The following is a 26,237-nucleotide window of genomic DNA, read 5'->3' on the forward strand; positions in this document are numbered from 1 at the left end:
GTCTGCTCCGGGAATTTTCAAGACGGGCTTGCTTTTTATTTTAACAATTCCCCCTTTTTGGTTATTCTGATCAACCAGTATAGTGTAATTTTCAGGTTCCTCTGTTGATGTATTCAGGCTGAAGAGTCACATTTTTGCTGTTGCTATTAGTTGAGTCATTAGGCTCAGGCATCATGTCATCATCTTCATCATTTATGGGGTTATTGTTGATTTCATCCAGTTGTCTGATCTGATGGATACTGTTTGGCATGGGAGTGGCTGCTGACCCGTCTTTAAAACCCTTGAGAGTATACAGCACATTAGAGAGGTAAATATGATTTAAGGAGAAATTCCCAGAGGAGATTCCCCAGAGGTGATTACGCTGAGTGACCAGATAGCATAGGCACATTGTCCTCCTCACATGCACTTTTTTGGGTCCTTTCTCTGAAGTTTATATCCAGTTGTCCAGCTTTAGCTTGCATGGCTTTGGGAAAAGGGCCATTTTATTTTTTTATAGTGATTCCAAGTCAGAAGAGTGGGAGGAAATTGGAAATGTTAGTTTTTAGAGTTCTAGCCAGATTTTGGAGGAAACTAGAATTTAGGATCCAGCCCAGTTTATAAGTAGAAAATAAAACCTGAAGGGCAGTTACCAGCAGTAGAATCTGATAGCCACAGAAGTGTATTATTGAAACATAGTTTTTCTCTATAATCATCCCATTTCTATCAAGATAACTACAGTTAGACTAATGTGTTTGCAAACTGAGTCTAGTTTCAATAAATTTGGCCTGATTATTTATATTAAGTGTAGCAGAAATGGTGATGATATAAGCTCTTTTAAATCTACTTTGCTGGAACTTTTCATAAAGAATCTTAAAAAGAAAAAAAAAATTAGATTGAACTTTTCAAGGCTCTTTGGGCTAAAGCAGCCAAGCTAAGAACTTGTCTAATATTGTCCTATTACAAGGAAATCAGATGGAGTTTATGTAAATACATATTTTGTCATGAAAAATAAGAATATTTAATAAGGGATTCTAAATTCTGGCAGTATTAGGTAGGGAGAAAAAGATAAATGTTTCAACTGTTGATGACAGAAGTAGGTTTTACTGAGCCACCATTATAAGCTATCAATAGCCTAAAAGATAAAGAGAGACTTAAATCTGGGAAACAAAACACTGAAGAACCATCATTGTTTTAAATGAAGTAATAAAAAATTATAATCATCTTCATTAGTTCATTGAGTCTCCTATAATTCTTGTTTTGCTTCATCTTGGATTAATAATTTTATGAATCAGTTTTCCACTAGATTTTTAGAAATTCTTACTCAGTTCAGTGTCATGATAGTAAAATTAACAGAAACCTCTATTTGTCAGAGTCTTTTCCATGAGTCTCTGGAGATAAAGCACTTTTGTGGGAACAATTTTGCAAAAACTTAAGTCCATTTGAATCTTAGCTAGACCACACATAAAATTCCTTTTTTAGTCCCTTCTCCATAAGACTTCTACAACTTGGGTGCCTGGGTGGCTCAGTGGGTTAAAGCCTCTGCTTTCGGCTCAGGTCATGATCCCAGGGAGCCTGCTTCCTCCTCTTTCTCTGCCTGCTTCTCTGCCTACTTATGATCTCTGTCTGTCAAATAAATAAATAAAAAAAAATCTTAAAAAAAAAAAAAAGACTTCTACAACTTTTTTTTAAAAAAGATTTTGTTTGGGGCGCCTGGGTGGCTCAGTTGGTTAGGCACCTGCCTTCGGATCAGGTCATGATCCTGGAGTCCCCGGATTGAGTCCCCCATCAGGTTCCAAGCTCCATGGGGAGTCTGCTTCTCCCTCTGACCTTCTCCCCTCTCATGCTTTCTCTCACTCTCTCCCTCTCTCTCAAATAAATAAATAAAATCTTTAAAAAAAAACCTTTTTATTTATTTATTTGAGAGAGAGAATGAGAGAGAGAGAGCGTGCAGAGCAGGAGGGAGGGGCAGAGGGAGGAGAAAAATACTCCCCACTGAGCAGGGAGCCTGAGGATGTGTGACTAGATGCCAGGACTCTGGGATCAGGACCTGAGCCAAAGGCAGATACTTAACTGACTGAGCGACCTAGGCACCCTCTACAATTTTTTATATCCACCCAGTTTTTACTTGATTTTTTTCCCCTTCTCATTCTGGAATTATTTTACTTTCAGACAAAATTACTTTCCTTTTTCCCTTATCAAAACAACAGCAAAACCTATGTTTTTCATGTATTTCTTAGTCCAAAAAACACGTTATATTTTCTTTAACTCCCTTCCATATACTATTGTTTTCTTTCATCTTTATTATCTCTATGAGCTTTAATTACATATATTATTTAGCATTCTTAACTCTTAGAATCTTTAGTTGCTAGTAAAAAGAAGTAAGCAATTGTGGACTGGAAAATTTATAAATACACAGTTATAAAAATTTTTTAGAGACATATTTTTTTTAATAGTATAGTTTTTAATGTGGCAAAGGACATGGTTATTAATAGACCCAAGTATCTTTTTTCTCTCTGCAAATATTAAAAAGTCAAAAGTTGGTGTGTTCTGATGAATCGTAGGCTACTAAAGCATGAGTGACTTTTAAGACTGTATGAGCAAGCCAGGGTAGGGTAAAAGTGTTGGCAGGTGCCAATAGAATATAGTGATTTCTTATAAATGAAGGGATAGTTGCCATAGCTTGAATTTATTCAGAATTTATTTTGCTAGAAGATGAAGAACTAGATTTAGGTTACCTTGTAGCAGATGATGCAATGAAATTAAACATAAATAAGAACCTTGCATAGTAGCACAAGGGAGGTGCTTAATAAAAATTGTTCATTCTAAGGTAGATTTGCGTCAGTGCGGTAGTACTGATAGATAACCATGACAGGAACCAATTCAGAGAGCAAACTTAAATGGGTTTAAATGGCATTTCCAAAATACTGATTCACTGAGGTCAATTTTAGTTGGCACCCGGACATGATAAAAAGTATATTGGATCACATAGCAATAATTACTTCCTTTTTAACTTTTTTTAATCCTTATTAGTTTTACGGAAAAGTTATTAGTTGTCTTTAGTAATTCTCTTATACCTGCTAATGATTCATTTTAACAAAAAGAGTATTACCGCAATCTCCAAACTTCAGCAGGAAAAATATCATTGGTTTATATTTATTACAGTTACAGGTGTGGTTGTGTTTTACTCAAGCAAATGATAGGTTTTTTTTTTTTTTTTCCATTTTTGGTAGTAATGTATAGTTTTATTTCAGTATAAGTTTAAAGTTAGTTCTTTAAATAAAATATTAGTAGTACTCGGGACGCCTGGGTGGCTCAGTGGGTTAAGCCTCTGCTTCGGCTCAGGTCATGGTCTTAGGGTCTGGGATTGAGCCCCGCATTGGGCTCACTGCTCAACAGGGAGCCCGTTTCCCTTCCTCTCTCTCTCTCTCTCTCTGCCTCTCTGCCTACTTGTGATCCTTGTCTGTCAAATAAATAAATAAAATCTTTTAAAAAAAATAGTACTACAATACTGCATAGAAAAAAAAAAAAGCCCAAAGTAGGTAAACTTATGTTTGGTATTTTGTGATTCAGTATATTAGCTCATTTGGAAGTGATTTAGATATTCAAGGAATATTCATTATTTAGTTTAACTTGGTACAGACTTTTCTTATTTACATTTATTTAAATTATTTGTTTTTAACAATTATGCTTGGATTAGACATTAAGCAGATAACCAACATCCTAAATTATTTTTCTTACTGACAGATTTTGAAGACATGCTTTTATTAAGCCAACAAACTTAAACTAAGTTTTACTTTATGCAGGTTATGTCAAGTCCTGTGAACTTGAAAAACGTTTGGGTTCGTTTTTGTTTCTGAGGGTTTCAAGAATACTTTATGAGTGCTTATTTTTCTTTAAGACAGTTGTATAGAGCTCCTTACACATTAGTTTTGGCAATACCATCTGGACTTAGAAAAATATCACACATCTATAATGTGTATACATAGACATACAGAAACATACAGATAGATGCAAATGGATCTTATAGCTTTTGTTTAGAGAAATTTAGTCATGAGCTGATAGCCATAATAATGCAAAACTCACTAGTTCATAAAAGAACAGTTGGATCCCAATTGTATTTCTGGCAGAGGGACTAAGTTGAGGTTACTGCTTGTGTAGTAGAATGGATTTTTTTCCAGTGAAGTTTCTTTTGTTTACATGATGTAAGGATTTTTTTTTTAATTTTTAATTTTTTGAAGAATTTTTTTATTTGCTGGCACAAACAGGGGAGCAGCAGAGGGAGAGGGAGAAGTGTGCTCCCTGCTGATCAGGGAGCCTAATGTGGGGCTAGGACCTGAGCCGAAGGCTGATGCTTAGCTGACCGAGCCACCCATGCACTCCTATAAGGATCTTTTAAAGCTATTTTTGCAGTCATTTTGTCTGCTTATTAATCAAAGAATGCATTCTATTGTCACTGAGAGATTTGAAATCCTCTCTTGTCAAAGACACAGCTCAAGATCCACTTCTCTAAGTTAAAGTTGCCTTACGGTGGCCACTACAATTCCACAAGTTCACCCATTTTCCAAAAAGGCACAAAATCCTGGCCCATAGATTAGGTGGAACCCATCTTTGTCTTTATAGATTCCCTAAGAGTTCTTAACTATGAGGGACCCTGTTTTCTAAAAGCTGTTCCAAAACACAGGGAACCAACCATGTGCTTCCCTTCCCTCCTCCCTTTGGAACAGAATAGGATGATTTTCCAAGAAATTTCAACAAACAAAATGTAGGTATGCAAGTTAAAGTCAGCTCAAAATGGAAAGAACAGAGCTCAGATATAGGAGAGACCTCCAGACTCTAGGGTCACTGAGAAAGCAGTGAACTCAGTAGATTCTATGGGTTCCATCACCATAGCCTCAGAATTGAGGGCGTGTCTTGTTTGAATCCCATTTTTATACCATAAATTGTCAAAAGTTTGGAAATAACAGAAGTAAAACCAATGAATCATTGAAGTAGTAATCAGTAAAAGTTTATTGTGCACCTACCAAAAAGTTTGCAAACCAGGAGCATTCAAACCAAAACATGGAAGCTCAGAGGTATATTGTTATAAAGCAGTTTATATAGTAAGAAGTTCCAACCCTCAAGCCTCCTCTCCTTCCATTTGCTCATGTGTGCTCTTAAATTTTAGCTGTTTAGAGGTATTTAGAGTTTCTTAATTGCATATCTTGTGTTTTCCCTATGTCTGACCTTTTCATGTTCTCTCTTGAAATCTAATCCCTCTATAAAATGCCAGTTCCTCTTTTATGATTAACTGAAATTGTAGCTCTTTAAGCAAGTATTCAATAAAATGTTGAATGATTAATTGGAGTAATTATGTGGATGGATTTTGCCTAATGTGGGGCATTTTAATCTTTTATTTGTAAGATAGGTTTTATCATCCCAATTTTACAGGTAAGGAAAGAGGCTGAGAGGAACAGGTTGTTTAACTTTTCTGAGATCATATGGTAATTTAGTGCTAACACTGTTTAGTCTCTTTGCTTTTTTTTTTTTGCTAATCACTTTCTATGTGGTATTTAAGTGTTACTGATGTTATCACTTGTTAGTGTGATCTTTGGACACTTCTCTGAAATCTAGAGAATTTTTCATGAAAATTAGTGTGGGAATAATCATGTAAACCTTCTTTTAAAAGTCACTATGGTAAGGGTGCCTGGGTAGCCCAGTTGGTTGAGCATGTGACTTGATCTCAGCTCAAGTCTTGATCTGAGGGTCTGAGGGTCTGAAGTTCAAGCCCCCTTGAACCTGGGCTCCCACTGGGTGTGGAGCCTACATTAAAAAAAGAAAAGCATAAAAGTCACTACAATATATAATTTAGTTTGTAGTATTTTTCATGCTTAGTAGTGAAAAATTATTGTTGGTTAGGCATTATCAATATAGTATGGTTTAAAATTTTTTCTATGATTTTTCTTTCATTTTTAGAAAGACATTTGGATCAACAATTCAGTTTTAGAATGGCATCCATTTCAGGTTAGTGGAAATGATTACATTTTATTTAGTACATTTGGTTTTGTTTTTAAGTGCATGTTCTTTGAAAAAAATTGTTTTTCTCTGTACTTTCCTCCCAGTTTTGCTGTGAACCTGTGCTCTAACAGGAAAGTCTTAACAAAAATAAAGAAACATAAATCATAAAAACGTTTGTTTGTATGAATTTGACTATACTCGACTGATTTGACTACCTCATGTAAGTGACCTCATACAGTATTTGTCCTTTTGTGTCTGGCTTATTTCCTTCAGCATAATGTCTTTTTTAGCTTTATCCATTTGTAACATTTTTTCTTTTTAAGGCTGAATAATATTACAGTGTATGTATGTATCATCTTCTGTTGATCAGTTTGTCTGTCAGTGGACATGTGGGTTGTTTCGTCTTTGGCAATTGTGAATAATGCTGCTATGAGCATTGGCGTACAGATGTGTTTGATTCTGTTTTCAGTTCTTTTGGGTGTATACCTAGAAGTAGAATTGCTGAATCCCATGGTATTTTTGTTTTTAATTTTTCAGGAACTGCCGTATTATTTTCTATACTCACTGTTTCATTTTACATTCCCACCTGCAATGCAAAAGGGGTCCAAGGCATGATGTGTTTTTTGACAGCATTAAAGGAGCCTAAGAAATCACAAAGTAGAAAATAATAAATCACTCTGAATCCCTCTATTCAAATTAACATAGATGTATTATTTTCAACAAATATTTTTAGTTTGCAAAGATTTTTTATTTTTTTAATGAAGTACAATTAATATATGTTATATTAGTTTTAGAGTATGACACATTACCCAATTCTGTCCATTAATCAGGGCTTAGCATGGTAAGTGTAGTCACTATCTGTCACCATACTACATGGTTATAATATTAATGATTTCATTCCAAAGCTGTACATTTCATCTGTGTGACTTATTTATTTTATAACTGGAAGTTTGTACCTCTTAATCCCCTTCACCTATTTCACCATTCTCTCTACCTACCTCCCATCTGGCAACTACCAGTTTATTCTCTGTATTTAAGAGTTTTTTTGTTCTTCTGATGATTTTATTTATTTATTTGAGAGAGAGAGAGAGAGAGAGAGAGAGAGAACGTGCACCTGTGGGCATCAGCAGGGAGCCAGATGTGGGGCTTGATCCCCAAATCATGAGATCATGATGTGAGCTGAAGGCAGATGCTTTACCAACTGAGTCACCCAGGTGCCCCTGTTTATTTGTTTTTATTATTCCACATGTGAAATCATACGGTTTTTGTCTTTCTCTCAGCTTATTTTATTTAGCCTTGTACTTCTTAGGTCCATCCATCTTGTTTCAAATAGCAAGATCTCATTCTTTTTCATGGCTGAGTAATATTCCTTCACACACACACACACACACACACACACACACACTCTCTCTCTCTCTCTCACACACACACACACACACATACACACACGACTCTTAATTTATCCATTTGTCAGTTGAGGACACTGAATTGGTTCCATATTTTAGCTATTTTAAATAACACTGCAATCAGTGTATGTTACATCTTTTTGAATTAGTATTCTCATTTTCTTTGGGTAAATACCCAGAAGTATAATTGCTAGATTATATGATATTTCTATTTTTAATTTTTTGAGGAATCACCGTACTATTTTTCATAGTAACTATACCAGTTTACATTTCCACTGCGGAGTGTGAAGGCTCTTTTTTATTCACATTCTTGTCAACACTTGTTACTTCTTTGTTTTTGATACTAGCCGTTTGAACTGGTGTGAGGTGATTTTGTTTTTTTGTGGTTTTGATTTGCATTTCCCTGATGGTTAGTAATATTGAACATCTTTTCATGTGTCTTTTTGCCATCTCCATCTTTGGAAAAATGCGTTTTCAGGTATTCTGTCTATTTTTTATTGGATTTTTTTGGGTGTTAACTTGTGTAAGTTCTTTATGAATTTTGGATATTCATCCCTTATGAAATATATCATTGGCACATATATTCTCTCATTTACTTGGTTGCCATTTTGTTTAATTGATGGTTTCCTTTGCTGTGCAAAAATATTTTATTTTGACGTAGTCCCAGTAGTTTATAATTAGCATTTGTTTTCCTTGCCTGAGAAGACATAATCTTAGATATGTTGCCAAGGGTAGTATCTAAGAGATTGATGTCTCTGTTTTCTTTTGGGAGTTGTGTGGTATCACGTCTCACATTTAGGTCTTTAGTCCATTTTGAGTTTGTGTATTGTTTAAGAAAGTGGTCCAGTTTCATCCATTTGCATGTAGCCACCCAGTGTTTTGAACACCATTTATTGAAGAGACTGTCTTTTCCCCCTTGTATATGCTTGCCTCTGTTGTCATAGATTAATCAATTGAGTAAGTGTGGCTTTATTTCTGGGGTTTCTTCTCTGTTTTATTAATTTGTGTCTGTTTGTGTGACAATAGCATACTGTTTTGATTACTTCAGTTGTATATCTTGAAATCTGGGATTGTCCAGCTTCGTCCTTCTTTCTGAAGATTGGTTTGGCTATTCAGGGTATTTTGTGGTTTTATAATTTTGGAATTACTTCTTTTGGTTCTGTGAAAAATACTGATGGGATTTTAGTAGAAATTGCATTGCATCTATAGGTTGCTTTGGATATTATGAACATTTGGCTAATATTCTTCCAGTTTTTGAGCAGAACATATCTTTTCATTTATTTGTGTTTTCTTTGATTTTTTTTAACAGTGTTCTCTAATATTCAGTATATAGGTCTTTCCCTTTATGGTTAAATTTATTCTTGGGTATTTTATTTTTGGTGCAGCTGTAAATGGGACTGAGTGCCTTTTTATTCTTTTTTTTGTCTGATTGCTGTGTCTAGGACTTTCAGTACTACGTTGAATGAAAGTGGTGAGAGTGGACATCCTTCCTTGCCTTTTCTTTTTTTAAAGATTTTATTTATTTATTTGAGACAGGGAGAAGAGTGCTAGAGCAAGGGGAGGGGCAAAGAGAGAGGGACAAGCAGACTCCTTACTGAGCAGGGATCCTGATCATCCCAGGACCCCAAGATCATGACCTGAGCAAAAGGCAGACACTTAACCCACTGAACCACCCAGGCACCCTGCCTTTTCTGGAAATAGAGGAAAATCTCTCAGCTTTTCACCATTTGAGTGTAACATTAGTGTGGCTTTATATTGTATGACCTTTATTATGTTGAGGTGTGTTCTCTATAAATCCACTTTGTTGAGAGTTTTTATTGTTGAATGAATGTTGAATTTTGTCAAATGCGTTTTCTGCATCTGTTGAGATAATTGTATGATTTTTATTCTTCATTTTTTTAATGTGATATATCACGTTGGTTGATTTGTGAATATTGAACCCTTCTTGCATTCCTGGAATAAGTCCCACTTGATTATGGTGAAAAACCTTTTAAGGTACTGTTAAATGTGCTTTACTGATACTTTATTGAAGACTTCTACATCTGTATTTATCAAGGATTTGGTCTGTAGTTTGTTTTCTTTCTTTCTTTCTTTTCTTTTTTTTTTTTGTAGTGTTTGTGTGGCTTTGGTATGAGGATAATGCCAGTCCTGTAGAATGTATTTGGAAGCTTTACTTTCTTGTCTATGTTTTGGAGTATTTGAAGAGAACAGGTATTGACTCTTCTTTAAATGCTTAATATTAAAAAAAAAAAAATGCTTTGTAGAAATCACTTGTGAATTCTGGTCTTAGATTTTCCTTTTTTGGTAGTGTTTTGATTACTAATTTTTAATGTGTTACCTATAATTGGTCTGTTTCTATTTCTTTCTGGTCAGTTCAGAAGGTTTTAAGTCTAGGAATTTATCCATTTCTCTTAGTTTGTTCTATTTTATTTGGTTCTCTCCCCTGCCCCCCACTCTTGCCCCCCCCCCTTTTTTTTTGGATGAGTCTGGCTAAAGGTTTATTAACTCTTTGTCTTTTCAAAGAATCAGCTCTTTGAAACCACTAGTTTTATGGATTTTTTTTTTAACCTTTTTTTCCTTTTTGGGTGGAAGGCAGTCTCTATTTCTTTTATTGCTCTTATGGTTTTAATTATTTCTTTTTACTAACTTTGGACTTCATTTTTCTTTTTCTGGTTCCTTTAGATTGTTAGATTGAGATTTATCATGGTTTTGAGGCAGGCCTCTAGTGCTATAAATTTTGCTCTTAGAACTTCTTTTGCTATGTCCCAAAGATTTTGGACCTTTGTGTTTTTGTTTTTGATGGTCTCCATGTAGCTTTTGGTTTCCTCTTTCGTTTCCTTGTTGAACTGTTAGTTGTTTAGTAGCATGTTTTTCAAGCTCCATGTGTTTGTGGGTTTTTTCCCTATTCTCCCACCCTCCTTTTTTCCTGTAATTGATCTATGGGTTCATGCTATTGTAGTCAGAAAAGATGCATAATAAGATTTTAATCTTCTTAAATTTATTGAGGCTTTTTGGTGACCTTATGTGTTGAATTATCCTGAAAAACGTTCCATGTGCATTTGAAAAGAATGTGTATTCTGTTTTGGGCTGGAATGTTCTGTATGTATGCAAGCTCCATTGTTCTAATGTGTAATTCAGAGATACTGTACCCTTATTGATTTTTTTTGTCTCGATGCTTTGTCTGTTGATGTCAATGGGATGTTATATTCTGCTACTATGATTGCATTACCATCAATTTCTTTCTTTATGTCTCAGTATTTGCTTTATGTGTTTAGGTGCTCCAGTTTGGGGTACCTAGTTATTTACAATTGCTGTATGCCCTTTGTTGGATTGATCTCTTTATCGTCATGTAATTCTGTTCTTTTTGTTTGTTTTTAAGATTTATTTATTTGAGAGCACGTGCACACACACACACATATAATGCATGTATGATCAAGGGAAAGGGCAAAGGCGGGGAGAGAAAGCTCAAGCAGATTCTGGCTGAGCACAGAGCTGACTCAGGGCTCATCACAGGACCACGAGATCATTACCTGAGCTGAAATCAAGAGCAGCTGCGTAACCAACTGAGCTGCCCAGGTGTCCTCGTTCTTCGTTTTATAATATACTCTTTGTTTTAAAGTCCATTTTGTTTGATAAAATTATGTATGATAAAATTATTCCAGTTTGTTTCTGTTTGCATGGAATATCTTGTTCCATCTCTTTACTCACCGTCATTTAGTCTTTTTAGGTCCGAGTAAGTCTCTTGTAGGCAGCATATAGGCATATAGATGGGTCTTTTTTTTTTTTTTTGTATACATTTAGTCACCCTATGTCTTTCGATTTGAGAACAATTAGACCGGTCACATTTAAAGTAATTATTAATAGAGATATACTTAATGCCATTTCATTACTTGTTTTCTGGTTGTTGTGATTCTTTGTTCTCTGTTCTTTTGCTCTCTTTCCTGTGATTGATGATTTTCTTTAGTGTTATACTTAGCTCTCTCTTTTTATTATTATTATTTATGTATCTACTAGAAGTTTTTGTTTTGTGGTTACCCAGAGGTTCATATATAACATCTTATGTGTATAGCAATTTTTATAAAGTTGATGGTCACTTAAGTTTGAACACATTCTAGAAGAATTTCAATTTTACTATCCTTCCTCACATTTTATGTGTGTGTTGTTATATTTTACATCTCTTTATTTTGTGAGTTTCCTTTAGTTTTTTTTTAAATTTTTTTGGGGTAATAATTGGGATTCTTTTTTTAAAAAATTTTTTAATAATTTATTTTTTTAAATAAACATATATTATTAGCCCCAGGGGTACAGGTCTGTGAATCGCCAGGTTTACACACTTCACAGTACTCACCATAGCACATACCCTCCCCAGTGTCCATAACCCTACCACCCTCTTCCTACCCCCCTTCCCCGGCAACCCTCAGTTTGTTTTGTGAGTTTAAGGTTCTCTTTGGTTTGTCTCCCTCCCCATCACATCTTGTTTCATTTAGTCTTTTCCAACCCCCAAATCCCCCACGTTACATCTCCAGTTCCTCATATCAGGGAGATCATATGATAGTTGTCTTTCTCCGATTAACTTATTTTGCTAAGCATAATACCCTCGAGTTCCATCCACGTCATCAAAAATGGCAAGATTTCATTTCTTTTGATGGCTCCATAGTATTCCATTGTATATATATACACCACATCTTCTTTATCCATTCATCTGTTGATGAACATCTAGGTTCTTTCCATAGTTTGGTTATTGTAGACATTGCTGCTATAAACATTTGAGTGCATGTGCCCCTTCGGATCACTACATTTGTATCTTTAGGGTAAATACTCAGTAGTGCAATTGCTGGGTCATAGGGTAGCTCTGTTTCCAACTTTATCAGGAACCTCCATGTTGTTTTCCAGAGTGGTTGCACCAGCTTGCATTCCCACCAACAGTGTAGGAGGGTTCCCCTTTCTCCACATCCTCGCCAGCATCTGTCATTTCCTGACTTGTTAATTTTAGCCATTCTGACTGGTGTGAGGTGGTATCTCATTGTGGTTTTGATTTGTATTTCTCTGATGCCGAGTGATGTGGAGCACTTATTTGTGTGTCTTTTGGCCGTCTGGATGTCTTCTTTGCAGAAATGTCTGTTCACGTCCTCTGCCTATTTCTTCATTGGATTAATCTTTGGGTGTTGAGTTTGATAAGCTCTTTATAGATTTTGGGTACTAGCCCTTTATCTGTCGTTTGCAAATATCTTCTCCCATTCTGTCAGTTTTCTTTTGGTTTTGTTAACTGTTTCCTTTGCTGTGCAAAAGCTTTTGATCTTGATGAAGTCCCAATAGTTCATTTTTGCCCTTCCTTCCCTTGCCTTTGGTGATGTTCCTAGGAAGAAGTTGCTGTGGCTGAGGTCGAAGAGATTGCTGTCTCTGTTCTCCTCAAGGATTTTGATGGATTCCTTTCTCACGTTGAGGTCCTTCCTCCATTTAGAGTCTGTTTTCATGTGTGGTATAAGGAAATGGTCCAATTTCATTTTTCTGCATGTGGCTGTCGAATTTTCCCAACACCATTTGTTGAAGAGACTGTCTTTTTTTCATTGCACATTTTTTCCTGCTTTGTCAAAGTTTAGTTGACCATAGAGTTGAGGGTCTATTTCTGGGCTCTCATTTCTGTTCCCATTGATCTGTGTGTCTGTTTTTGTGCCAGTACCATACTATCTTGATGATGACTGCTTTATAATAGAGCTTCAAGTCTGGAATTGTGATGCTACCAACTTTGGCTTTCTTTTTCAGTATTCCTCTGGCTATTTGGGGTCTTTTCTGGTTCCATATAAATTTTAGGATTATTTGTTCCATTTCTTTGAAAAAAATGGATGGGATTTTGTTAGGGATTGCATTAAGTGTGTATATTGCTTTAGGTAGCATAGACATTTTCACAATATTTGTTCTTCTAATCCATGAACATGGAACATTTTTCTATTTCTTTGTGTCTTCCTCAATTTCTTTCATGAGTACTTTATAGTTTTCTGATTATAGATTCTATGCCTCTTTGGTTAGGTTTATTCCTAGGTATCTTATGGTTTTGGGTGCAATTGTAAATGGGATTGACTCCTTAATTTCTCTTTCTTCTGTCTTGTTGTTAGTGTAAAGAAATGCAACTGATTTCTCTGCATTGATTTTATATCCTGACTTCTGAATTCTTGTATGAGTTCTGCAGATTTGGAGTGGAGTCCTTTGGGTTTTCCACTTATAGTATCATATCATCTGCAGAGAGTGATAGTTTGACTTCTTCTTTGCTATTTGGATGCCTTTAATTTCTTTTTGTTGTCTGATTGCTGAGGCTAGGACTTCTAGTACTATGTTGAATAGCAGTGATGATAATGGACATCCCTGCCATGTTCCTCACCTTAGCAGAAAAGCTCTCAGATTTTCCCCATTGAAAATGATATTTGCAATGTGTTTTTCATAGATGGCTTTGATGTTATTGATGTTATAGATGTTATAGATGTTATAGATGTTATAGATGTGCCCTCTATCCCTACACTTTGAAGAGTTTTGATCAGGAAGGAATGCTGTATTTTGTCAAATGCTTTTTCGGCATCTATTGAGAGTATCATACTGTTCTTGTTCTTTCTTTTCCCTTAATTTTTTAGATAAAATTGATTTCACTATTTTTGTCTTTTAACTATACTAGCTTTATAAGTGATTTCTCTATTATCTTACTGTATGTTCAGTTTCATTCATAACATTTTTTCCTTTTATGATTTTTTACTTGTAATTATGACTTGCTGTTTCTCACTTGAAGAATTCTGTTTAACATTTCTTATAAGGCCAGTTTAGTAGCGATGAACTTTTTTTTACCTTTGTCTGCAAACTCTATTTCTTCTTCACTTCTGAATGATGGCTTTGCTGGGTAGACTATTCTTGGTTTTAGGGTTTTTTTTTTTTTTTCCTTTTTAGCACTTTGAATGTAGCATGCCACTCTCTTCTAGCTTGCAAAATTTCTGCTGAAAAATCAGCTGATAGTCTTATGGAGTTTCCCTTCTATATAACTTTTTGCTTCTCTCTCGCTCCTTTAAAAACTCTCTCTTTATCTTTAATGGTAGCCATTTTAATTATTATATGTCTTGATGTGGCCCTCCTTGTGTTCATCTTGTTAAGGGCTCTCTTTGCTTCTTGAACTTGGATGTTTGTTTCCTTCCCTAGGTTAGGGAAGTTTTCAGCTATTACTCTTTTAAATAAATTTTCTGCCCCTTTTCTTTCTCCTCTGCTTTTGAGACCCCCTATACATGCAGATGTTATTGTGCTTGAGGTTATTGTTGAGGTCCGTTAACCTATCCTGTGATCTCTTGATTCCTTCTACTATATCTTTTTATTTCAGTTATTCTGTTCTTCACCTCTAATTGGCTTCTTTTTGTATTTTGTATCTCTTGAGGTTCTCACTGAATTCATCCACTCTTCTTTCCAGTCCAGTGAGTGTCTTTATGACATTACTTTGAACTCTTTATTAGGTAGATTTGGTATTTCCATTTCATTTAGTCCTTTTTCTGAGGCTTTGTCTTGTTTTATTTGGACCATATGCCTCTGTCTCATGTTTTTGACTTTTTGTTTGTTTCTGTGAATGAGGTAGAACAGCTACTTCTCCTAAACTTGAAGGAATGGTCTTGTGTATGTATGGTTGTCTGCTGTGCAGACTGTGTGTCTGGTGACTTTCATCGGCTGGCTGAGCTTTGGCTGGTGTGGGCCAGGAGTTCTGGGGCAGCCTGTGCTGGTGCTGCCTTTGGATAGCCAGAGCTGAACTGGACGTTGGCTGGACAGTCCTAGGCCTCTCTGTACATACGGTACCCTGGCAGGAGAGCTGAAACCGAAGTGGGTACAAGCCAGGGTATTTATATTTATATTGGGGTATTTAGTATAGGTGGTGCCTGGATGGTGTGGCTGGACCTGAAGTGGACATGAGCTGGTTATACTGAGGCACATGCACATGTGGTATCTTGGCAGGGCTCCTGGAACAGAGGCAGAGTGTGTGTGTTGGGGCGGGGGGTCCCAGGACATTCCATTAGGGTGTGCCCTGGCAGGGCAGCAGTAGCCAGGGTGAGGGCAAGCCAGTGTTCCTGTGGCACTCTGTGTAAGTGGTGCTCTTGTAGGGTGGCTGGAGTGGAAGAGTGTGTGAGCCAGGAAGTCATGGGGTGGTGTGCACGGTGGTATTCTAGCAAGTCATATGGAGCCAATATGGTACAAGTCTGGATTGTTCAGGGTGCTTTGTGCCTGTGTCACTTTGGCAAGATGGCTTTAGCTGTAGTGAGTGCTGACCAGAAGTATCCTAGCATACACTGCACTATGGCTGCCTTGATAGGATGTCTTGGAATGATGTGGGCTAGGAGCCCAGGGCTCACTGAGGCAGTAGGTCAGCTAGGGTGCCTGGACTGTGGTCCCATTCACATAATCAAGGTCAAGGGGAATGTAAACTCTGGCACTCACCAACTCCTCCAATTCAGAGAGATTTCCAGCAGCTTTTCTGCCATTTGGTGGAATTCTAGGGCTTGGGTCCTTTATATTCTAGTTGTTCTTTTAAACTGTGGCCCTTTTTCCTGTGTCTCAGGAGATCCAGGGCTGGTGTGGCCCAGGGCTCATTAAGGCAGCAGGCCAGCAATGGCATCTGAAACCTGCTCCTGTCTGTGCTGTCAAGGTGAACTGGGAATGTAAACCATGGCACTTGCCAGCCCCTCAGATCTGGAGAGAGTTCTAAGAGCTGCCCTGCCATTTAGTAGGGTCCTAAGGCTGGTTCCTTTATTTTCTAGTTTCCCTTTCAAACTGTGGCTTTTTTTCTATGTCCCAGGGCAGATGAATCTGCTTACAGCCCTCAGTGCTATCCCTCCCACTGCAATTCCACAACATTTGAGGAGGGTGGGGGGGTGTTTCCTTTGTTAGGGTGTGCAGTCCATCCCCCATTCTTCTTTAGGAGGAATTGCTCTGTTAATTTGTTGTGTCTCTGGAGGAGATGAGTTCAGGCTCTTTCTATGTTGCCATCTCTAGTCGGAAGCTGAGAGCTATATAATCTGGAACTGCGGAAATAACCACAGAGTGGGTTAAAGAATCTCCTGATCCTGCTGTGTGATGGACCTGAGGAAAACAGCACTGATCATGTCGCTTGGATAAATCCAGTCCCTGTTCTCACTGGTCGAGCACCATGACATTTTAATTGTCTAGGAACTATCAGTTAAGAGTTAATGTCCAATAATTTCTGAGAAGTTATTTTCCTTCCCCACTACACAGTTACCCTGATAAGTTGCTCTGGAGAACAGTGGTATGAAGATTTACCACATAAATTTTTAGTTGTATAATAGAGGCCTTCCTCAAAGGGGTCCAACTTCCACTTTATTAAAGGGACTCTGGGTCTGTGTATTGACTCATTTCTGAGAACTGGTTGAAGACCGTGACTCTTGTAGTGATTCGAGTCAAACTTATGTGTACTGGAATCAGGGCTTTGTATTCTGTGTTTTTTTTTTTTTTTTTAAGATTTTATTTATTTATTTGACAGAGAGAGATCACAAGTAGGCAGAGAGGCAGGCAGAGAGAGAAGAAGGGAAGCAGGCTCCCCGCTGAGCAGAGAGCCCGATGCGGGCTCGATCCCAGGACCCTGGGATCATGACCTGAGCTGAAGGCAGAGGCTTTAAGCCACTGAGCCACCCAGGTGCCTCTGTATTCTGCATTTTTAAATCAATCTGTTTCAAGGACATCATGGTCAACTAACCAATTCTGAGTGGTCTGTGGTTCGGACTATTCTGTTTACTGCTTCTGCTGTGTTGCTTATTATAGCAACCACATGTACTTTTTCTCTGGTTGTGAACTGAATTGCTACCATTAACTACTATACCTTGGAATCCATCATTCTCATTGACTCATTTAGTCTAGTTCAAAGGCAGTACTTCCCCCACTGTCATTCCTAGCTTACAGAGAACAGCCTTGAAGAGCTCTTCAGGGATGCCAGGGTGGGGAGGCCCTCATGAATATATGAATATATTTCTCAGCCTTGGTGAAAGGAATGTCCTCTGGATCATCCTGGGGGACAGCAGGAGAGTGGATGGTCAGTCTGCCTGATAATCTCCTCTAGCATTCCCACCTCCTGAAGCCTCTGGATCCCCTCCTTTAGTGTACACCCAGGAAGTTCTAGCCCTTCAGTATCATTGGAATTTACACCTCTGGTATTCCATCCCAACTTTCTGATATTCATCATTCAGCCAGGTTTCTGCCAACCAACTAATAAGTAAATTATTAGAGCCACTCCTGGCCACTGTATTTAATGCACTAAACCACAGTGGATTGTTTTTTTAAAGATTTTATTTATTTGGCACAGAGAGAGAGCACGCGAGTGAGCGCACAAGGTGGGGGAGCAGCAGGCAGAGGGAAAGGGAGAAGCAGGCTCTCTGCTGAGCAGAGAGCCCAATGTGGGGCTCAATCTCAGGACTCTGGGATCATGACCTGAGCCACTCACACATATTCCCTACTTTTCTGTTGATAAAGGGATACCTCAGTGATATTCTGGGTTTGTTTCCAACCATTGCAGTAAAGCCAGTTTCACAGTAAAATAAGTCAAATAATTTTTTGATCTCCCGGTACATGTAAAAATTATGTTTACACTATCCTGTAGTCTGTTAAGTGTGCAGTAGAGTATCTTAAACAACAATGTTCATAACTTAATTAAAAATACTTTATTGCTGGGGCGCCTGGGTGGCTCAGTTGGTTAAGCATCTGCCTTTGGTTCAGGTCATGATCCCAGGGTTCTGGGATCAAGCCCCACATTGGGCTCCCTGCTCGGTGGAGAGTCTGCTTCTCCCTCTCCCTCTGCTCCTCCCCCTTGCTTGTGTTCTCTCTCTCTCAAATGATTAAAAAAAAATCTTTAAAAAGTGTTTTATTGCAGAAAAATGCTAGAAAATCAGAATTTTCGGTGAGTCTTATGTTTTTGCTAGTGGAGGGTCTTTTCTTGATGTTGATGGCTGCTGACTGATCAAGGTGCAGTTGCAATTTCTTAAAATTACAAACAGTGAAGTTTACCACATTGATAGATTTTTTTTCCTTCCATGAATGATTTCTCTGTACATGTGATAACATTTTTGCTGCAGTAGAACTATCAAAATTGGAGTCCATCCCTCAAAAGCTGCTATTGCTACTTTATCATCTAAGTTTATGTAATATTCTAAATCCTTTGTTGTCATTTCAACAGTTTTCACAGCATTTTCACTAGGACTAGATTCCATCTCAAGAAACTACTTTCTTGGGAGGGAGATAAACCATAAGAGACTCTTAATCTCAAAAACAAATTGAGGGCTGCTTGGAGGGGTCGGGGAGGTAGGCATGGGGTGGCTGGGTTATGGACATTGGGGAGGGTATGTGCTATGGTGAATGCTTTGAAATGTGTAAGCCTTATGATTCACTGACCTGTACCCCTGGGGCAAATAATACATTATATGTTGATTTTTTAAAAAAGTCAATGACAGAAAAAGTTAATTGGAATACACATTAAAAAAAAAAAAAAGGAACTGCTTTCTTTGCTCATTTGAAGTCTTGTCATGAGAATGCATCAATTCAGTCACATCTTCAGGCCGCACTTCTAATTCCAGTTCTCTTGCTGTTTCCACCAGTGAAATCTTGAAACCTCTAGTCATCCATGAGGGTTGGAATCAGCTTCTTCCAAACTTCTGTTAATGTTGATATTTTAACCTCTTTCCATGAATCATGAATTTTCTGAATGGCGTCTAGAGTGACAATCCTTTCCAGAGGTTTTCAGTTGATTTTGCCCAGACCCATCAGAGCAAGCACTATCTGAGGCAGTTACAGCCTTACAAAATCTATATTATAAAAAATAAGTCTTGAAAGTAAAAAATTACCTCTGTTACTAAGTTTGCTGTCCTATATGGGTGTAGTTTGTGGTTCCCCAAAGCAATTACAGTAGTAGTATCAAAGAGTACTGATCACAGATTACCAAAACAATTGTACTAATAGTGAAAAAGTTTCAAAAATTGCAGAAATTACCAAATGTGACATGAAGTGAGCAAAGAGTGTTAGAAAAATGGTGCCCTTAGACTAGCTTAATGTAAGTTGCCACAAACTTTCAATTTCTTAAAAAGCTTGGTATCTGCAAAATGCAGTAGTAGAGTGAAGCACAGTAAAATGAGGAATGCTTATCTATATTGGTAAGTGCAACTCTTGGTGTGTTTCATGTCTTTTCATGTGTCAGTCATTTGTACATTATTGTCTAGGGCTTCCTAGGTCTTGAAGCACTGAGAGGTGGCAGGGCAGATTCTTAGTAGGCCTTAGCAGTCCGTTCCTTACAAGGCCACTGTCAAAAAAACAAAAAGAAAAACAAAAAAAACCTATCATAGGCATTCAGACAGGAGGAGACTGAGAAAGAAGAGGAAGGGCAAGAGAGACTTGGCAGAATTTAGTATTTTAAGGTCCCCTGCCTGCCCCATTGGAATCTGCCCAGATGTTCCCTTCCCAATTGCAGAGTCTCCCTTCTTCCTAATCAGTGCCCTAACTTTAACATAAGAGCCTGTGCAAGGCTGGGAGTTCAGTTTACATTGTAATTCAGCCCCTGCAAAATGTTGGTATTTGGTAATCTTGGCGCGGTAGCTATAGGAGATAAGAGGTTCTTTTAGGAAAGTCATAGAGACTTTGAGGTCTCTTTATGCAGGTCCTGCATTTCTCTCAGGTTCTTCAGTATATTTAGGAGCAGGCAGTCAACCCCATTATTCTCAAAAAGTGTTCTGTGACAGCAAACACTTGGCCACCCAGAGCCTTTCGCTCTCTAGATAACTTAATTACTGGTGTCTAGATTATAATTCACATAACTTTGTCTGCTGTGTGTCATGGAATACCACTGTCTCTTTTACCACTGCAAGGGTCATTAATGCCTTTAAATCTTTAAATCAGAGACTATTCTAGGTGGCATAGAAGCAATTTAGAGAACCTACTTTTAACTTTCTTTTCCTCAGGAACAACATTTGGTGTTGGTTAGGGTTCATTTGGAGAAGCTGAATCATTGTGAGTGATATAAGGGATTTATAGGAATCAGTTCTTACATGATCATGGCATGTGGTTAAGCAGTCCATTACTGGTCCTGAAGTCAGCAGTGCTAGCAGTAGAAACGAAGGTGGAGAGCAAGTGTGGCAGGGTAAAAAAGAGCTGAAGCCAGTGAGCAGAAAATGGAACAAGTCTGGCTCTCGCTTGCACTCGTGTTGGTGTGTCGTTGCCTCCAAGGCTCTGATTGCCAAGATGCTGGTGCCCTGCAGAAGAGCTGGTGCATTTGCCATAGAAAATTGTACAGGAACGTGGCCAATGATTCAGGGAAGCTGAAGAAGCTGTGGGCCAACCTGCTGCCCCAAAGAGATTCAGCAGGAGATGGAGGAACTGGCTTCTGCCACCTGCCAAGAATGAATGAGCCCCAGCAGCACCTGACATTATGCAAATAATGTAATGTAAATGTATGAATGCAGTGTGAAAAAGGTGGCTTCTCTTTCATTTCTACCTTCCAGGTCCAAGAGTTCACTTGTGGCCACTCCTAACCCAGAATATTTCAGGGAAGGCAGTTCAGGTAGTTGATATAATACAAAGCCACCATAGCATCCTATTTTAAATCATAACCATGAGGTTTCATCTTATGAAAATTTCCAGCCTTCAAGCTGGATTAATGCAGATTGATGTTTTAGAAGGCACTAAGGACATCTTTAAAAAATTTTTAGTTTCTGTTGTGTCAAACATAATCTCATTTTGGCTTTAATACTTGGATTGCTTAAAAGGTTGCTTTATAAATTAGTTATGATGGAATTATAATATTATTTATGGTAGCACACTTGATTTCTCCTTTAATTGTTATATCAGCTTGTTTCTAATCCCGACTCTTTATCATGCTAACATACGAACCCAGATATGAGTGTTTTTGGGAGATATTATCTAAGTAGTTAGGGGATTACTTTATTTTTTATTTATTTATTTTTTTAAAAAGATTTTTATTTATTTATTTGACAGAGATTACAAGTAGGCAGAGAGGCAGGCAGAGAGAGAGGAGGAAACAGGCTCTCTGCCGAGCAGAGAGCCCAACTCGGGGCTCAATCCCAGGACCCTGAGATCATGACCTGAGCTGAAGGCGGAGGTTTAACCCACTGAGCCACCCAGGCGCCCCTAGGGGATTACTTTAAAATGCCTTCTTTTTGTTTCAAAGTCTGATCACTTTACTTAAATGACTTAGAAGGTTATTGGACCACTGTCCCACAACACAGTAAGAGTAACAATAATCTTTAATTAAATGCACAGCTGTGTGCCAGGTACTATGTTAAGAACTTTCCATATGTTATCTCACTTAATTCTTTAAAACAATACTATGAAAGCTAGATATTATCCCCATTTTCCAGATGGGAAATTGAGGCTCACTTAAGTACTTAGCCTGAGCTAAGAAGGGGACCCAAGATTTAACTCAGGTCTTTGTGACTCCCAACACACATGCCCTTAACTATCCTGCTCTACTACTATAAGTGTCTGTAATTTCTTTTTTTTTTTTTTTAAAGATTTTATTTATTTATCTGAGAGAGAGACAGTGAGAGAGAGCATGAGTGAGGAGAAGGTCAGAGAGAGAAGCAGACTCCCCGTGGAGCTGGGAGCCCAATGCGGGATTCGATCTCGGGACCCCGGGATCATGACCTGAGCCGAAGGCAGTCGTCCAACCAACTGAGCCACCCAGGCGTCCTGGTGTCTGTAATTTCAATGGTGAGGAATATCAAAAATCAGTAGGGAAACCTGAAACTAATTATTTAGTCATTGTATCTTTTTTTTCCCTTCCTTATAGGTCTAACTGAAGAATTGGATTCTATAACCAATGAGCTACATGCAGTAGACATTCAAATTCAGGAGCTTTTGGAAAGGCAACAAGAGCTTATTCAGAAAAAGAACATCTTAACAAGCCGAATAAAGCAGCATTTAGAGGCTCCTGATGCTGGGGAAAGTAGTGAATGGAATTCTTTACCTGCTGCTTGGAATAAAGAAGGTTCACTCTGTTTTTCTTTGCTAGTTTTGTTTCTAATTTTTTTCTTTATGTAGGAGTTGAATCATTGTTCCTGGATCAGTGCTTTCCATTGGCTTAAAGGGAAACTGGCCACTCTTTTATTGGCATGGGAAGCCAGTAGGCAAACCATTCTTACTCATGTTCTTTTTGAATGAAACTTTATTTTTCAGACTTCTTTATTTTTTTCCAAATATAGTTCTAACAGCATCAGTCAATGCTTGGAAAAGATTTTTAACTAAATTTGTAAAATTTTAACTAAAAGAAAATTAAACCATTAAGAAAAAAAAATAGATTCAGACTTCTTGCCAAAGTCTAGTTTATTTTCCTGTCCTGGTGAACACACCTTTCTTGATTCAAGATCTTGCCAGCCATCATGTTTATCACTAGCTATCACATTCAAATGGAATACTGACTCTAAAATTGCAATACTTTTAGGGCCTTGATTTCCAGGGATTCACTTCTAAACAAGATATTTACATAAATTCCATGTAATTGTTAACTTGATATTTGAGATTTTTATGATACTATGAATTCCCTGATCAACATTCAGATTTTTTTTTTTTTTAAGATTTTATTTATTTATTTGACAGACAGAGATCACAAGTAGGCAGAGAGGCAGGCAGAGAGAGAGAGAGAAAGGAGGATGCAGGCTCCCAAATAAGCAGAGAGCCCGATGTGGGGCTCAATCCCAGGACCCTGGGATCACGACCTGATCCGAGGGCAGAGGCTTAACCCACTGAGCCACCCAGGTGCCCCAACATTCAGATTGTTTTTTGAATACCTGACAAGTACTTCCCTCTTATTTGTAGGTTAATTCTCAGCTGGCAAATGTTTTTATTTTTTTCTGATGTACTGTTTCTTATTTATCATTAAATGTGTTTTTGCTTAGCTTTCTGAGCTAAACTAATCTCAAAATTGTCAGTATGAAAATTAAATTGTTAATAGTATTTAAAGTCTTATATAAATTCTTACCTGTTTTTCTCTAGTATAAAAGCGGCCATTCATGTTTTTATCTCATTTATAATCCTAAATAGTTCTAATATATGTAACTTATTTTTCTCTGTCTAGATTTTCCCTGGTCTGGTAAAGTTAAAGATGTTCTGCAGAATGTCTTTAAACTGCAGAAGTTCAGACTGCTTCAGCTTGAAACTATTAATGTAACAATGTCTGGAAAGGAGGTATTTCTTGTTATGCCTACCGGAGGTGGAAAGAGCTTATGCTACCAATTACCAGCATTATGTTCGGATGGTATGTATTAATAAAGATTCATTTAAGTTGAAGAAATGCCATTTCTCTTTTAATTCTTTAAAAAAGTAATTTCTAATCATACCTGTGTAAAAACCTAAGTGCATTGTTATTTTATCTTTATGTTAATAGACATTTTGAAGGGTTCATTTAAAGAGAGTCTGTTAAAGACTTTGAGTGGAATTAGTTCTTTTATCTTGTTCTTAAAACATCATTAAAAATCCACAGGCCTGGATTCTAGTACCAGATCTTTACTGAGTGTCGGCTATGTTGTTAAGCACGGGAGGTAAGAGTAGTGAGCAAAATGGGCAAAGTTCTAGTTTTCATAGAGTTCGTGGTATAAAGTAGTGCTTTCTCAAACTGTAACGTGTAAGAATCACTGTTGATGTGATTAACATGCAGATTCTGAGTTTGTGTGGGACCCACAATCTTGCATGTCTAGCAGGCTTCCAGGTGATACTGATGCTGCTGTTTGGGGACTGACAAGGGTATAGAGCAAGGGTCAGCAGTCTTTCCCTTAGAGAGCCAGTCAGTAAATGGGATAGGTGTGGTCCATATGATCTCTGTGGCAGCTACCAAACTCTGCCATTGTAGCATGAAAGTAGCCTTGGACAGCATGTAAACTAATGGATGTGCCTGTGTTCCATTAAAACTTGAATTACCTAGATAAGCAGCTAGTCCTTAGTGTATTGACCCCAGTTTAGAGAATAGGTTATTGTAAGCAATTGCAATAAAGGTTTTGTGATAGAGATTTTAATAGGGAATTAAGTTAGTACAAAGATCTGGCCCAGGGGCTGTTAGAGAAAGCTGTCCTGCCAGTGTAGCATTTAAGTTAAATGTTGAAGAATCAGTAGGCAAAGCTAGAACAGGGGAGTAAGGAAGAGCGTTCGTGTAGGGGAGCAGTATTTCTGAGCCCAAAAGTAAGAACATGTATGGTAGGGGGTATTCAGTAACCTGGAAGAATTTCATTGTGGCAGGCAGTGAGGGGCAAGACTTGTGGAAAGAATCTTGAAAGGTATATAAAAACTTCCTTAGATTAGTGGGAAACCATTGAAGGGTTTTATGTAGGTAAGAGACTAGTTAGGATTGTGCTTTAGAAGATAGAGGAATTCTAGAAATAATTAGGAGGTAGATTCACTAGGACTTGTTTTTATTGTATGTATGTTGGCGGGGCTGGTAGGAGAAGGGATAGTCTAGAATGATGTTCAAATTCTAGGCTAGGATAGATGGTAAAGTTGCTCACTGAAATAGGATACATTTGGAGAAAGAACTTCTGTGGGAATGGAGAGAGGGAAGATGAGTTGAGGAAGTAGAACTAGTGAATGGGACAGTCTTCGCAAAGAATTGTTAAGCAGGGAGAAAGAGGGGGCCCTAAATTAGATATCCAGGGTGTTTTAAAGATGAGAGGGCTTGCCTGTGTTTTTAAATATAATGAGAAGGTACCACTGTTGAAGGAGAATGTGAAAATACAGCAGAGAGAGTATTTGAGATGGCAAATCCCTGATAAAATCTGAATCTGAGTCTATTTTTTAATTGGTCTGCTCTCTGTCTCAGGTTATTTTAAGGAACAATCTATGGAGACATAAGTTAATGTAGAATAACTCTTAACAGCTATGCACAATTTCAGTAATAAGAGAAAGGGGATATACTAACAGCATTTCATTCAGTCAGTAAACTGTTCACTGATTTCTACTCAGCATGTGTTAATCTGGTACAGTAAGTAGAAGTATACTCAAGTCACTATCAATTGTAATTATACAGGTTGCTGTGTTTTCTTTGGAAAGCCTTGGAATAACTTTTTCCTCATATAACTGGACAGTATTTGACCAGATTTACAATATTTTGCTAATATGCCCAATAATGATAAGTAAAAATTCAGAATGATATGTTTTTATTTTTATAATACTGAATAGGAAAGAGATTTCTGTCTAATCTTATATTTGCTTATTTGGCTAATGGTCACTTCTTTATATCTATCGCTTCTATTAATGAGGATGAGAAATACGTAGTATATTGATGTTGTGATGCCCTCAGGTGAGTGGTTGAAACTTATTCTGGAGGTAGTGTAAAATTTAAAGTACATACTTTCTCTTTTAGGTTTTACCCTTGTGATTTGCCCACTGATCTCTCTTATGGAAGACCAGTTAATGGTTTTAAAACAATTAGGAATTTCAGCTACCATGTTAAATGCTTCTAGTTCTAAGGTATGCTTCTGTGGTTCTTTTTTTAACTCTTCACTGATGTAGGAGGCTTGGTTTCTACTGAGTTAATTATAAAATTATAAAATAACTATATCTGGAGTTGCAAACTACTGTTGATGGGCCAGTGTTAGCCCGCTGCCTATTTTTATATGGTCTGTGAGCTAAGAATGGTTGTGTGTGTGTGTGTGTGTGTATTCAGATTTTTTTTTTAAGATTTTTATTTATTTATTTGATAGAGAGAGATCACAAGTAGGCAGAGAGGCAGGCAGAGAGAGAGAGGGGGAAGCAGGCTCCCCGCTGAGCAGAGAGCCCGATGTGGGGCTCGATCCCAGGACCCTGAGATCATGACCTGAGCTGAAGGCAGAGGCTTAAACTACTGAGCCA

The 26,237-nt window shown here is 37.6% G+C and overlaps 1 protein-coding gene across 1 annotated transcript in view; it reads left to right on the forward strand.

Annotated features, from left to right (window-relative positions):
- The window catches only part of RECQL (RecQ like helicase), a 56,844-nt gene that overhangs the window by 919 nt on the left and 29,688 nt on the right, over window positions 1–26,237 (forward strand). The window contains exons 2-5 of the mRNA XM_044229292.1: window positions 5,932–5,979; window positions 22,192–22,389; window positions 23,476–23,655; window positions 25,750–25,856. Of these exons, the coding sequence (XP_044085227.1) occupies window positions 5,964–5,979; window positions 22,192–22,389; window positions 23,476–23,655; window positions 25,750–25,856 (501 nt within the window). The 5' untranslated portion in view covers window positions 5,932–5,963. The remainder of the gene's footprint in view (window positions 1–5,931; window positions 5,980–22,191; window positions 22,390–23,475; window positions 23,656–25,749; window positions 25,857–26,237) is intronic.

Source organism: Neovison vison, chromosome 12, assembly GCF_020171115.1.
Source record: "Neovison vison isolate M4711 chromosome 12, ASM_NN_V1, whole genome shotgun sequence".
In the NCBI taxonomy this organism is placed as follows: Eukaryota; Metazoa; Chordata; class Mammalia; order Carnivora; family Mustelidae; genus Neogale; species Neogale vison.